The following is a 13,857-nucleotide window of genomic DNA, read 5'->3' on the forward strand; positions in this document are numbered from 1 at the left end:
GTAAATTGGGCATATCTATACTTGATGACTGCAGTGGTTCATGGAAACTGCTCACCACAACCTTCCCGAGGGCAGTTGAGGCAAGGCAAAAAAACCCATGTTTTTTTTAAAAACTGAATTATCTAGGTGTCTGGAATTTTCGTGCAAACTCTTCCTAAGGCAAGTAATTTATATTAAATTGCATTCGTCCCTCAATAATACATACTTTTGAAGCGCTTATCTCTTTTTTCCTTTGTTGAAGCAATACCAAAAAAGCTATTTTTGTGCTCAGACCTGACTTAAACTAGGTAACAGCAATTTTAAATTATGTTGATGGGCTTTTTTCGGGTTCTATAGTGACATATCTGTAAATGCCAGGAATGTGAAAAAAAGACAACCTGAATGAAAGCCGTCTTTTGTTGCCAGCTCTATGCAGCTGTTTTTCTTTACTCTCTCCCGTTGTTCTCAATCACCATGTGAATTATATAGTGAAAATATATTTTGATATATTTAGACTCCTGATGTTTTTGTTTGGTAACGTAAGCAAATTTTAAAGTAATTTAAACAAGCGCTTCTATTTGTTAGCTCTTAAATATTTATCTATAATATGCACCTTTTTAAAAGCTAATATTTCAGGTAGATGACCATTCACCAGAAATGTTAACTGTTTCTCTCTCCACAGATTGTGCCTGACCTTGTATTTTTCTGGCACTTTTTAATTTCAGATTTTAGAATCAGCAGTAGTGCACTTTAAAATGTGAAATTCTCTCAATTTGAGTGTGGTGGAATTTCAGCTGTTCTGATTGCACTGCTTATGGTGACTGAACGTTTGCTGAGCAAGAATCCAGTGCTGACACTGGTATTTAGTAAAGACTGAAATGTTGATATTCTGTGTTCAATTTAAACTGTAAATATAGTTAGGGTTGTCTTTATTCCTCCATTTACGTCAGGAGAGGGTGTTGAGATCTATACTCAAATTGTTGCTGCTAACTTCCATGAAAACGAAAGATGATATATTAAGAAATCCCATAACTATACTGGTACGTTTTAAATGTAATGTTTTCAACAGTTTATTAATATCAGAATGATAAATAAATGTGACATTTTTACTAGCACGCATTCCCAGATTCCTCCTTTGTCGGAGATCTGAAACTGAGCCACCATTTGCCTGCTCAGGTGGACAGAGTTCCAATAGCATTATTGGAGAAGAAGAAAGACATCTTGTGGTGTCCATCAGTCAGTGCTGTTGAAACAGTTTACCTTGATATTCTTTTCAGGATCTTGTTTTGTGCAGATTGACCACTAAATCTGTATGAACTATGGCAATGACTATCCTTCAGAAAATATTAATTGGTTAATGCTTTGCGAGTATTAAGGAGTGACAGGCTGGGTATGATTCTATGGGTTTTAGCAGTTTTTTAGGTTTGCTGTTCCTTGTTATAAACCCTTACGGTGCAGAAGGAGGTCATTCAGCCCATCGAGTCTGCACCGACAACAATCCTACCTAGGTCCTCTTCCCCTAACAGCACGTATTTACCCTGATAGCCCCCTGACACTTAAGAGGCAATTTAGTGTGGCCAATCAACCTAACTTGCACATCTTTAGTGTGGGAGAAAACCCACATGGACATGGAGAACGTGCAAACTCCGCACAGACAGTGACCCAAGACCGGAATTGAACCCGGATCTCTGGCAGTGTGAGGCAGTAGTGCTAACCACTGTGCTGTTAACCTTTTGTCAGCATGCAATTTGAATAGGGATCGTATCTGGTAATTTTTGATAACACTGACATCAAAAGGGCAGTTAAGTACTATCTAGACAGAAAACCGTAACTTTGCCTCTGAGCCAAAACTAAACTGACCAAATTTGCGGATAATTGCAGTGATATTTCACACTCTGTACAAGACTTGTGAGCTACTCTTTATGTCTCCAATTCTGAATGTCAGAATTTGGCCCGTTTTTCAATAAAGCCAAAACAAAACTCAAATTGACCCATACATGGTCACACAAATATTTTGCTTTCTGTTGATGTTCGTGGAGAGACTCTAGAATATGCTGAGCACTTCGCTCTCAAAAGACCACCAGTGATGAGAGGATCCAACGCTGCTAACTGTGCAAGCTCATCCTTTTACAAATTTTTGCTGTGTGCTTTGACAACAAAGGCAACTCTGAGTCAACAAGTGTAAAGACTGTTGCCATCACTAAGCTCTCATGTGTAATGAGACCTGGACTGTGTATCGGTGACACACAGCGCTAGAGAAATTCCATCAGTAATGCCTCTACTGCATCCTCCAGAATCAATGTGAAGACTGTTGGCAAACAGTCTTCACGAAGCCAGATTCACAAGCATGTAGTGAAAACCACTGCAAAATCAACCTTGATGGACTGGGCGCTCTGTGTCTAGCTGAAAACGATCACTCCCGCCAGGACCTGCTTTCTCAAATGGCAACATTCAAGGGAAGAGAAAAAACTACTTCAGAGGCTCAAAAGTGCAGCAGCATGGACGTCTATGACCAAAAGGTGCTTGCTGCCAAATGTCAGAATGTTAACTTGTCCATCAAGTTGCTTTTAGTCACACTGTCTGAATGAGACGGAGAAGGAAAAACAGAAGCAAGCCTGCACTCCATTATCCCATTATCTCGTGGCATCCTGTCCCATGGGCCCAAAGATCTGCAGGCCTTTTCAGTCCCATGAAGACCCACGGCAGAAATTCCGACTGAGTAGCTTTGAATCGAGGGATAGCCATGAACATCTGAACTGAAACCTTGGTCATTTAATTTCCAACAGGGCTTACACTCATCAGAGAGTATTGATGATAACAACATGAACAGAGCAAAATTATTTTGATACTTAAACTTACGGATCCCTTTCATTATTTTAAGTTTACCTCGGGTAGGGTGGGGAGGGGGTGCTTTCATGGGTGCCTTAAGCTATTTTATGGGCTATGCATTAGGTGAGGCTGTTAGATGTGTGAAATTTTGGAATGGCCTAGGTGATGAACTTGTGTATATTTAAGCCTAGAAGACAAATTGGAAGTACCCAACTGATTTTATAAAAACCAAAATCTTGGTTAGGTTGCCTGTGGATCAGAAAGATGTGGAAGCTTTGGAGAGAATGCAGTGAAGGGTCACCAGGATGTTGCCTAATCTCGAGAGCATTGACTATGATGAGAGGTTCAATAAATTAGGATTGTTTACACTGGAAATACGGAGGCTGAGGGGAGACATGATAGAGGTCTACAGAATTATGAGAGACATTGACAGGATGGATAACCAGCTTTTTCCTAGGGTGGAAGTGTCAATTATAAGCGGGCACAGGCTCAAGGTGAGTGGGGAAACGTCAAAGGAGTTTTGTGGGGGAAGTTTTTCTTGGGGGGAATGGTGGGTGCCTGAACACGCTGCCAGAAAAGGTGATAGCATTAGCAACATTTAAGAAGCATCTGGATGGACACATGAATAGGGAGGGAATAGAGGGATATGATCCAAGGAAGGGCGGAAGTTTTTTTTTAGTTTAGTTCAGGCATCATGATTGGCATGAGCTTGGGAGGCTGAAGGGCCTCTTCCTGTCCTTTATTTTTCTTTGCTTTTGTGCTTTAAAAGCAAAATACAGTGCTTACTGGAAATTAGAAATAAGAACAAAAAATGCTGGAGCAACTTAGGCCAGGCTGTATATGTGGAGGGTAGCAGAATTGATGTTTCAGGTTGATAACCTTTCATCAGAACAGAATAGAGTTCTGATGAAAGGTCATCAACATAAAACATTAACTGTTTGCTGTCCTCAGATACTACCTGATCTGAGTATTTCCAGCACTTTTGTTACCACGTAATTGATTTACTTCATTTCCCCCAAGTCCATAGGACTTAACCATTTTGCTGCTTTTGCATCTTGACCAACACTTTGCACATGTAGGGAATGACTTCAGGTCAAATCTGGGAGCTTTAGCCAGTGTTGCTGATATAGTATAAGTTGAACTGATTTATATTGGGTGTTGGCACTGCTTGTTCCCAGAGCAAGTATTTGCATTGCCTGCAGCAACTTTACTGTAAATCTGCTGGATTAGTCAGGGAAGATCTAGTTAGAAAGTGAATTCCCACATTGGCTATAGTGATTCCACCAAATTTATGGTTGCACATGTCCTATGCTTCAGGAATGGAGGGGGCAAAAAGCCACAAGGTGTCAGCAGCTAATGATTTATATCTCTACCCAACGGCCAGAGTAAAATTCTCTAAAGGAAAAATGTAGGACGTTTAGAATTGATAATATACTCAAATCATTATTCGAAGCTGACTTTTAACTCCCATGAAGAACATTTAAAGCTAAAATTTATGATAGATTGAAAATGTATTTCATGACAAAATTGATATCCATACCTACTTTGGGTCTAATGAATATTGAACTGTTGTGACTTTCGTAAGTACATGCTATTGAGTAACAACATCAGTGAATTGAATAATGTACTGATTAGATAATATTGTGAAGTAGAATTGAAAAAGTGATTACCATAGTATTACCATAGTAAATATCTGATGTGCTGTTCTGTGAATTAAATAGAAACTAGATTTCTGTGTAAGAATGGACCATCATGATCAGTTCATCTGTACTCTAGTGTCTTGGTCCATATTACTAACCTTTTTGCCTTTTCTTCCCCACACCAGAAGTGCTAATCAGTCTGATGACAGGCAAAAGTAATATGAAATAAAAATCAATCCTTTCCTTACTGACTTTGTGTAGTGAGCATGAGAAATGTGCGTCAACAAATGGGCTGAATGGCACCCTATGTGCCGTTCTCTTAAAATAATTTTCATTCCTTGATTGTTGGCTGAAAGTTTGATTTGTATCTGTTCACTAATTATTCACATCTTGAGATTGTGAAATTTTAGTGAAGGGTAACCTTTAATTTATTCTTTGTCAGTCTATCCCCATCACGTTAATTTTTTTCTTTTTGATTTCCTCCTCATTCCTAATTGCCCATTGTACATGAAATCGTCACCTTCCAAATTAACCATTGTCTGTAACCCAAGTTGACTAATCCAGTTTGAGCCGGCCTGAGTGTAGTTGGAACGAATGCAAGTGACTACAACAGAGACACATTGATTGCATCCATGACTCTGCTCTTACAGCTGTCAGTTTTAAAAAAATACAATTATCATAGTGCTATTTATGGAAGTTTGCTGCGCACAAATGGCTTTTGTTTTCAACAGTGACCACACTTCAGAAGTATGCTATTGAACGTAAAGTGTGTTGGGGTACTCGGGTTGTGTGAGGTGTTGCAGGAATGCAGATCTTGATCAGTCGGCCATTTGGACTAAGCATCCCTTTAAACCATCCTTGAAATTTTGAAAAATTTACACAGGGATAAGGGTGTCACTTCATTTTGCCTAATGGATAGTCTTATCCCTGGGGATCTAAATTATTTTATCCTTACCTGTATTCCCCAGGATGTTAAAAATATTCGTGCTAAAAATACTTGATACTAAAAATTCCAGCAAACATAGTAAATCTGCTTTTATTTCCTTGGATACTATTAGAATACCTGTAAACCCCTGTTGCCAAATTTAGTTATTTGACATCACACCACTGATTCCCATTCTTTTTTTGTTTTGTTAATCTTAACACAATTTGTAACTCAACGATGCATAATAATCATGATTGAAAACTGGTATTTATTAGTTACTTGACACTAAATTGGCATTGGTTTAAAGAGGTTGTTTATGCTAATATTTAGACCAACCATTTTAAATGTGTAACATTTAATTGACTTATTCATAGTTTATGCATCCGTCCTTTTTTTAATCCATTCTTGGGGAAATGGGCATTGCTTATTTATTGCCCACCCTTAATTGCCGTCAGATGTGCTGGTGAGCTGCTGCCTTGAGCTGCCGCAGTCCATTTGGTATAGATGCACCCACAGTGCTGTTAGAGAGGTTACAAGATTTTGACTTCATTTGTGGTTGCACATTACTGATCGCTTTATACCTACAGTTTATTATTTGAAATATCTTGCAGAATAATTGAAAAGTTGTATCCAGTAAGCTGAGCGCACATTAAAAATCAGCGAAGTCATGTAGACTATGTATGTTCTTACAGGCATATATAAATGAAAATATATATCATTATTTAAAAATAATTTGGGGCTTCAGAAAAGTGATTTTAAATTTATTTCCTATCTACTGTCATTGAGCATGGTATAATCAAGCCCAGCACACACAAGCTGAAGCCTTGCACTATTCTTTATTTAGCCATAAGTGCCTGTGCACCATAAGAGCAGAGTACAGTATTGGATGTCGGCTGTTATTTTTGCTCACCAGTGAGGAGATAGTAAAATTACCCTCCTCTCACTGCTGCAACTTTCAATTTGCTTGCAAGACACCTTGACCCAAGAACATGAATTTTACTAAATGATGAAGATTCGTCAGAAGTCTCAGTAGTTCTAAATATTGTCACCACAAATGTAGTACAGACTTTGAAATCGATCTTTGGATCATTTCTGAGTACTCTTCTAAAAGTAGTCAAATTTACTTAATTTTGCTTTGAATTCAAAGTGAAATTAACAATCCATAGGCCAGCATGCTGAATTTTGTATGGAGCCAGTGCATAGTATCTCTGAGGAGACTCAACACATTTTAAAAAACTGGAATAGTACCATAACACCAGGCCAACTGGTAGGAATTAATAGTATTAGTAACATAGCAAGCCTCAAATTTGACCTCCATTGTGTATTGGATCTGTTTAGATGCATCAGCTACTGAGAAAGTTAAAGCTACACTGTAAGTGAGTAAACTAGTATGATTAAAATGGCATAGAGGTCATTCATTACACTGAGCAGTAAATGGTAATGACAGCCCTATGGATTAGATCTTGTTATGATAGCATTGACCCTGGCATATTTTTTCATAAAAAGATTAAAGGATTTAGTGTCATTGCCTAGCTGCAAACCCAGTTTAGGAGAATGGGCCAATCAAATTGCTAGCTGGAAGCCATTTTGCAATTGAAACTTAATTCCTATGCTGTTGTGATCGAGGTATTCACTTCAAATAAAATTGTCATCCTGGCGAGTTGGACAGTGAATTTTGTCAGCCATAGTTACATTTAAGTTTATATTGTAAAAAAAATAGAGTTGTTCAATCAGAATTAAATGTTTAATTGCCAGTTTGTTTCTTGAAGTATCTTAACCATTGGCAAATTTAGTTGGTCAAATTTGTGTCTGTAGTTTGGATTTTTCAAGAAACCTTTTGAAGGGGATATACTGTACCAAAATTTGTAGTTCCCAAGCAGGTCAGTTTGAGCTGCTGCAGGATTTATCCATTGTATTTGTAACATAGGTAAAATTAATCGCTAGAACAATCATTTCAGTTAGTGCAACTTGATTTATTAGTGTCTGTGAAATGGCAAGTAGATTCTTGTTCAGGTAACAGAAAAGAACCAAAGTGATTTTCGTAATTCCAATTTCTCAGAAAATCACATCTCGCAGCTATAAATGGATCCAAGCTATTGTTCCATCGAAATGCCAGTTTTGTTACCTTAGCATGGAGAGGGGCAGCGCAATAAATGTAAATTGCGTGTCTTATGGCAGTAACTGGATTTGGGTCATGGATTGTGGTGGGTTTGTGTAATCAGCAGATTTTTGTTAAACCGATTTGGCTTAGCATCTGAATCAACAACATTGAGCCTGAGTGAATTATACTGCTGAGAAAGACACAGCCATACACACCTAACAAATAGACTAGACAGTAGGAAAGTGGTGAACTATTAGGACAAGCTGACATTTAGAAACTCAAAAGGAATTGCAAGTCGTAATTGTAAGTATGCAATAATGAAAAATCTTTTTCCTGGTTGAAGCAGCACTGTTGGTGGAGATTCTTTCTACCCCTCAGTGTAAAGAGAACGTTTAAAAAAAAATGAGGTGCTCTGGAATGCTTTACTAGGTATTCCAGCATTTTATATCTGCATAATAGTTGCTTAATTTTGTTTATCAATTTTTTTATTTGTAAAATGTGGAGTAAGATTTTAAGTCAGCTGTTAGTGTTTTGAAATTTTGATCATAAATTTAATCCTGATGCTTTGCTTTTGAATTTTTCTACCTAAAAGTAGTGGAAAATCTGATTTGCAGTCCTTTGACTCCCCTCTTACACTTTAGCTTTATTGGATTATTTTTTCCTTTTAATCTCTTTGATCGTTTTCAGATTATGCATTTCTTTTTCAGATATCAGTGTATCCCAGTGAAGGCAATAAAGCACAAGTTTAGTACAGGAAAATGAGTGAACTGGATCAATTACGTCAGGAGGCCGAGCAGCTGAAGAATCAGATCCGAGTGAGTATTACATCAGCTAGCCCACATTGTAAATGCAGAACTTTAGTTTGATTTGAAATCATAAATAGGCAGTTTTTTAAATTAAACTTAAACTATATTGTTCTCAGTGCACTATGCTGTGAATGGCAGATTGTATCTGTAGTTTCCTGTATAGTAAGTTCATGCTATAATTTTGGGAGGTGAGAAAGTGTGACATGCTACAATTTAGACTTAATATTCATGTGCACTGTGGTTGGCCAGTAGGGAGTTTCCTTTGGTGGGACTGATTAGCTCGTTTATCTGTCCCCTGAATTTGAAACCTTAACCCCCAAATTACCTGTGCTTTAATTGAAATTATTCCGTCTGCAGTCAGCAAGTCAGAAGTCTCCAGGGGTTCAGGGTACTGAATGTCAGATATTTGTTTTGATCCTGACTCTGATATATCAATGTACAATGCCCACCTAAGATGTTCTGAGCACTCTGGTTCCAGCAACATTCTAAGACCTGTTAAAGTAATGGTTTTGAAGATCAGAGACATTTGTACCTTTTTGATTTCTATATTTACTGGGTAGTCGGTCAGATTGTTTAAGATTTATGGGCCTCATTAACTGCAAAACATGTTTACCTGGTTGGCAGCTGACTTTCCGATAGTCCATCATGCACATGATACAAATTACCTATCTACAGCTACGGTTTCATTGCTGGATGAGTGAGTGAATAATCTGAGCATTTTGGTACCTTTTCAGCTGAGCATGTTGGTGAAATATGTGTGCACTATACCTAAACTGGTTCAGCTACTGCTTATGCACATGGATACATTGATGTATAGAATTTGAAGCACAGATAGAGGCCATTTAGCCCACCTGCTGGTATATATGCTCCAAGTTAGTAGTATCAAAATGCTTCTTTTTGTAGTGCTTCGATTATTATATCACCAGGGACACGATGTAGGACATGCCAAACAAAACAGCTTTTCTGCAGAAACAATCATTGGATAAGTATGAACCATTCAAAAGTGCTCAAGCTGAAAACGCTACTTTGGGAAAGGAGCTGTTCGAGCTCCTGATGTCTGAATTGTGCAACACCTCTTGGGCCCCATCCCCAAAATGCTATGCTGCACCCACGCGGCATGTGTTTTCCATCTCCCATAAAGGCCATCGTGTGCCCCCACCCCCCGGGTCAGTTCAGAGCAGAGTTGTGCTGTAGCCATATAACTCCAGCTGCTGAAATGCAATAATCGTGCAGTCGTCAGATAATGGATTTTTCAGTGGCCTATGTTTGAAGAAGGGGTTCAGACGTGTGCCTCATTCTTTGCCAGCCTGATCCAGCTCGACACTTCAAGATAAGGCAGCTCAATCTATGACCTATTCTTAATGTAAAAATGCAACCCAGCAGACAGGAATGGATTGAAAGAATCAGAAGACATGGGCACGATGTCATCTGAGTTCACAAGACTGCTGCCAACTAACCATCTTAGCATACAGAAATGTCTGGCAAATCGTTTGTTTCGAAACACAGAAAAAAGATTATATTTCTGAATAGGTTTCATTCAAATTTTTTTCCCAATTATGGATCTCTGGGCTTTGTCACAGTGTAAATGATTAACATTGAGCTAATGGGTAAGTGACTTCTTGAAATAAACTTACTGTTTAATTTTATTTTCCAATGGAAGGTATAAGATTGCTAGCAGAAGAATCTCCTCCATTCACAGTTCTGAGAAAGCAAAACCTGTTTGTAGTTGCCAATGAAAGCAATGGCTTTTATCAGATATGTTCCTTACCATGTTTCGTTTAGTGCAAAAAGTTAATGGCATTTTTTAAAAATCATTTCGTGTGACATGGTGGCACAGAGCTTAGCACAGTGCCAGGGATCTGGGTTCAATTCCAATCTCAGGCGACTGTGTGGAGTTTGCACATTCTCCTCATGTCTGTGTGGGCTTTCTCCCACCGTCCAAAGATGTGCATGTCAGATTAGCCTTGATAAATTGCTCCTTAGTGTCAGGGACTAGCAGGGTAAATATGTGGGGTTACAGGGATAGGGCCTGGGTGGGATTATTGTTGGTGCAGGCTTGATGAGCTCAATGAATCATAAAATCATACAGCAGAGGAGGCCCTGTGGCCCGTCAAGTCTGCACTGACACACGAGAAGCATTTGAATTCCCACCGAACACTACCTACCAGCACTTGAATGTTATGACGTGCCAGGTGCTCATCGGGATACTTTTTAAAGGATGTGAGGCAACCTGCCTCTACCACCCTCTCGGAAGCACATTCCAGACCGTCACATTCTGCCCCCTCACCTTGAACCTATGTCCCCTCGCAATTGACTCTTCAACTAAGGGGAACACCTGTTCCTTATGCACTCTGTCCATGTCCCTCATAATCTGGTACAACTTGATCAGGTTGCCCCTCAGTCTTTTCTTGCTCCTTGAAAAATAACTCGAGCCTATCCAACCTCTCTTCATAACTTAAATGTTCCACCCCAGGCAGCATCCTGGTGAATCTCCTCTGCACCCCCTCCAGTGCAATCACATCCTTCCTATATAATGTGATGACCAAAACTGCACACAGCACTCTAGCCGTGGCCTCACCAAAGTTCTATACGTCTCCAGCATGACTTCCCTGCTTTTGTAATCTCTGCCTCGATTGATAAAGGCAAGTGTCACGTGCCTTTTTCACCACTCTGTCAACATGCTCTTCTGCCTTCAGAGATCTATGGACAACACATCAAGGTCCCTTTGTGCCGTAGAACTCTCTAGTGTACTGCAATTCGCTTGATTACTTCGTCAAATTACTCCTTCAAAAGTGTATCATTTCAATTTTCAGGGTTAAATTCCATCTGCCATTTATCTATCCATTTGACTATTCCATCTATATCTTCTTAAAGCCCAAGACACTCCACCTCACTGTTAACCACCTGGCGAATCTTTGTGTCATCTGCAAATTTACTAATCATAACCCTCACGTAGTCATCAATGTTGTTTATGTAAATGACGAATAATAGGCGGCCCAACACAGATCCCTATGGTATGTCACTGGACACTGGCTTCCAGTTGCTAAAGCAGCCTTCTGTCATCACCCTCTGATTCCTACAGCTGAGCCAATTTTGAATCTACTTTATCAAATTCCCTGTACCCCATGTGTATTTACCTTATTTACAAGTCTCCCATGTGGGACCTTGTAAAAAGCTTTGCTGAAATCCATATAAATTACACCAACAGCATTACCCTCATCTACACACCTGGTCACCACCACTAAAAATTCAATCAACTTTGTTAGGTATGACCTCCCTCTGACTGTCCCTGATCAAGCCTTGCCTCTTCAAGTGGGTATAGATGCTCTCCTTCAGAAATTTCTCCAGTAGTTTCCCTATCACTGACGTGAGGCTCACTGGTCTTTCTACCCCGGCTTGTCTGTATAATAAGAAGTCTCACAACACCAAATTAAAGTCCAACTGGTTTATTTGGTAGCAAAAGCCACAAGCTTTCAGCGCACTGTTCCTTCATTAGGTGAGTGGGAGTTATGTTCACAAACCGGGTATATAAAGACAAACTCAATTTACAAGATAATGGTTGGAATGCGATTCTTCACAGATAATCAAACCTTAAAGCTACAGACAGTGTGAGTGAGAGAGTTGAGCACAGGTTAAAAAGCTGTGTATTGTCTCCAGCCAGGACAGTTAAAGATTTTGCAAGCCCAGGCAAGTCGTGGGGGTTACAGATAGTGTGACATGAACCCGGTTGAGGCTGCCCTCGTGTGGAACGTGGCTGTCAGTTTCTGCTCAATGTTTCTGCGTTGTCGTATGTCATGAAGGTTGCCTTGGAGAACGCTTACCTGAAGATCAGAAGCTGAATACCCGTAATTGCTGAAGTGGTGGTGTTCTGATGTGAGATGATAGCATCCGTGTCAATGATCCGGCACGTCTTGTGGAAGTTGCTGTGGCAGGGTTGTGTGGTGTTGTGGTCACTATTCTGCAAGACATGTTGGATTATCAACCTGGATGCCATCACCTCACCAGGGTACATGCTCTTGCAAATTGGCCAAAGTTGTCTACCTGATACAATGCAGGAAAGGATGTCCTGAGGCATGGTACACTAGGGAGATCATGCAGACGTTACAACAACAGGTGAATGAGCACCGCTTGACAATCACCAGGCAGGAGTGTTCTCTTCCTGTTGGGGAACATTTCAGCAGTCACAGGAATTCTCCAAAGCGGCCTTCACGACAGACGACAACCCAGAATCGCTGAGCAGAAACTGATAGCCAAGTGAGGACGGCCTCAACCGGGATCTTGGGTTCATGTCACACTATCTGTAATCCCCATGACTTGTCTGGGCTTGAAAAATCTCCAGCTATCCTGGCTGGAGACAATACACATCTTTTTAACCTGTGCTTAACCCCTCTCTGCTCACATTGTCTGTAGCTTTAAGACTTGATTACCTGTAAAGAATCACATTCCAGTCATTATCTTGTAAATTGAGCTTGTCTTTATATGCCCTGTTTGTGAACGTAACTCCCACTCCCAATGATGAAGGAGCAGCACTCCGAAAGCTTGTGGCTTGTGCTACCAAATAAACCTGTTGGACTTTTAACCTGGTGTTGAGATTTCTTACTGTGCTTGCCCCAATCCAATGCCTGCATCTCCACACCTCGTCTCTACAACCCTCCTTAAATAGCAGAACTACATCAGCTGTTCTCCAGTTGTCTGGCACCTTCCCTGTGGCGAGAGAGAAATTGAAAATTCAGGTCAAAGCCCCTGCAATCTACTACTTTGCCTCCCACAGCAGCCTAGGGCCGCCTCCTGCATTGTAGGGATTCTATGAAACTGCAGAAGAGGATTATTGCCATTTCTGGTAATTCTATAATTTGGGTGTAAGCACAACCAAAGTCCAACTAAATGGAATTGACTGGCCTGGTAAATTTGTTTCAGGGTATTCATGTATTTTACCCATTACAGTATCACTTCACCGAACTCGAGCTGAAGTAATTGTCATTAGTGTATTCTGACTTTTTTTAAACTTAGTGTCTGTTTAAAATTTGTGGCTGTTCTAAAAGTTTTCAGAATAACAGTTTGCAGTAGCCCAGTGATTGTTGCATTGAACAGCAGCTGGAAGTTATGAATTCAAACTCCATTGCAGCAAATTGTGAAGTTGAATTCAATGCACCTTGGCCAAACCTTAACAAGTGCCAGGGAAGCTGCTGAATATTCTGAACCCAACTGGTTCATGGGTGTCCTGCTGCCTCTATCTGGTGGGACCTACACAGTCCCGAGTCCACATTGTTGTCTCAAACATAAAACAAAAGACCATAGGAGCAAGAGTTGATATTTCAGCCCCTTGAGCTTACTCTGCCTTTCACTGAAATCATTGCTGATCTCATCTCCATCTTCCTGTCTGCTCTTCAGCACCCTTCATCCCACACTAATGAAACCTATCTATCTCCTCATTTGTTTAGTATTCTAATGTTCACCGCACTCTGGAGTAGAGAATTCCATAGATTCACAATCCTTTGAAGTAATTCCTTATTTCTGTTTTACATCTACCACCCCTTAACCTAAAACTGTGGTGCCTTGTTCTGGAATTTCCAACAA

At 40.0% G+C, this 13,857-nt stretch overlaps 1 protein-coding gene across 4 annotated transcripts in view; it reads left to right on the forward strand.

Moving 5' to 3' along the window:
- The window catches only part of LOC145360050 (guanine nucleotide-binding protein G(I)/G(S)/G(T) subunit beta-1), an 82,782-nt gene that overhangs the window by 39,582 nt on the left and 29,343 nt on the right, over nucleotides 1-13,857 (forward strand). For 2 of the 4 annotated variants that reach the window (XM_080214958.1, XM_080214959.1), the window contains exon 2: nucleotides 8,182-8,289. In XM_080214958.1, the coding sequence (XP_080071084.1) occupies nucleotides 8,233-8,289 (57 nt within the window). In that variant the 5' untranslated portion in view covers nucleotides 8,182-8,232. Of the gene's footprint in view, nucleotides 1-7,030; nucleotides 7,254-7,296; nucleotides 7,778-8,181; nucleotides 8,290-13,857 lie in introns of those variants that run through there. The other 2 variants (XM_080214960.1, XM_080214957.1) reach the window with 2 other exon arrangements.

Source organism: Carcharhinus amblyrhynchos, chromosome 30 (assembly GCF_965287045.1).
Source record: "Carcharhinus amblyrhynchos chromosome 30, sCarAmb.v2.hapA, whole genome shotgun sequence".
Lineage (NCBI taxonomy): Eukaryota > Metazoa > Chordata > Chondrichthyes > Carcharhiniformes > Carcharhinidae > Carcharhinus > Carcharhinus amblyrhynchos.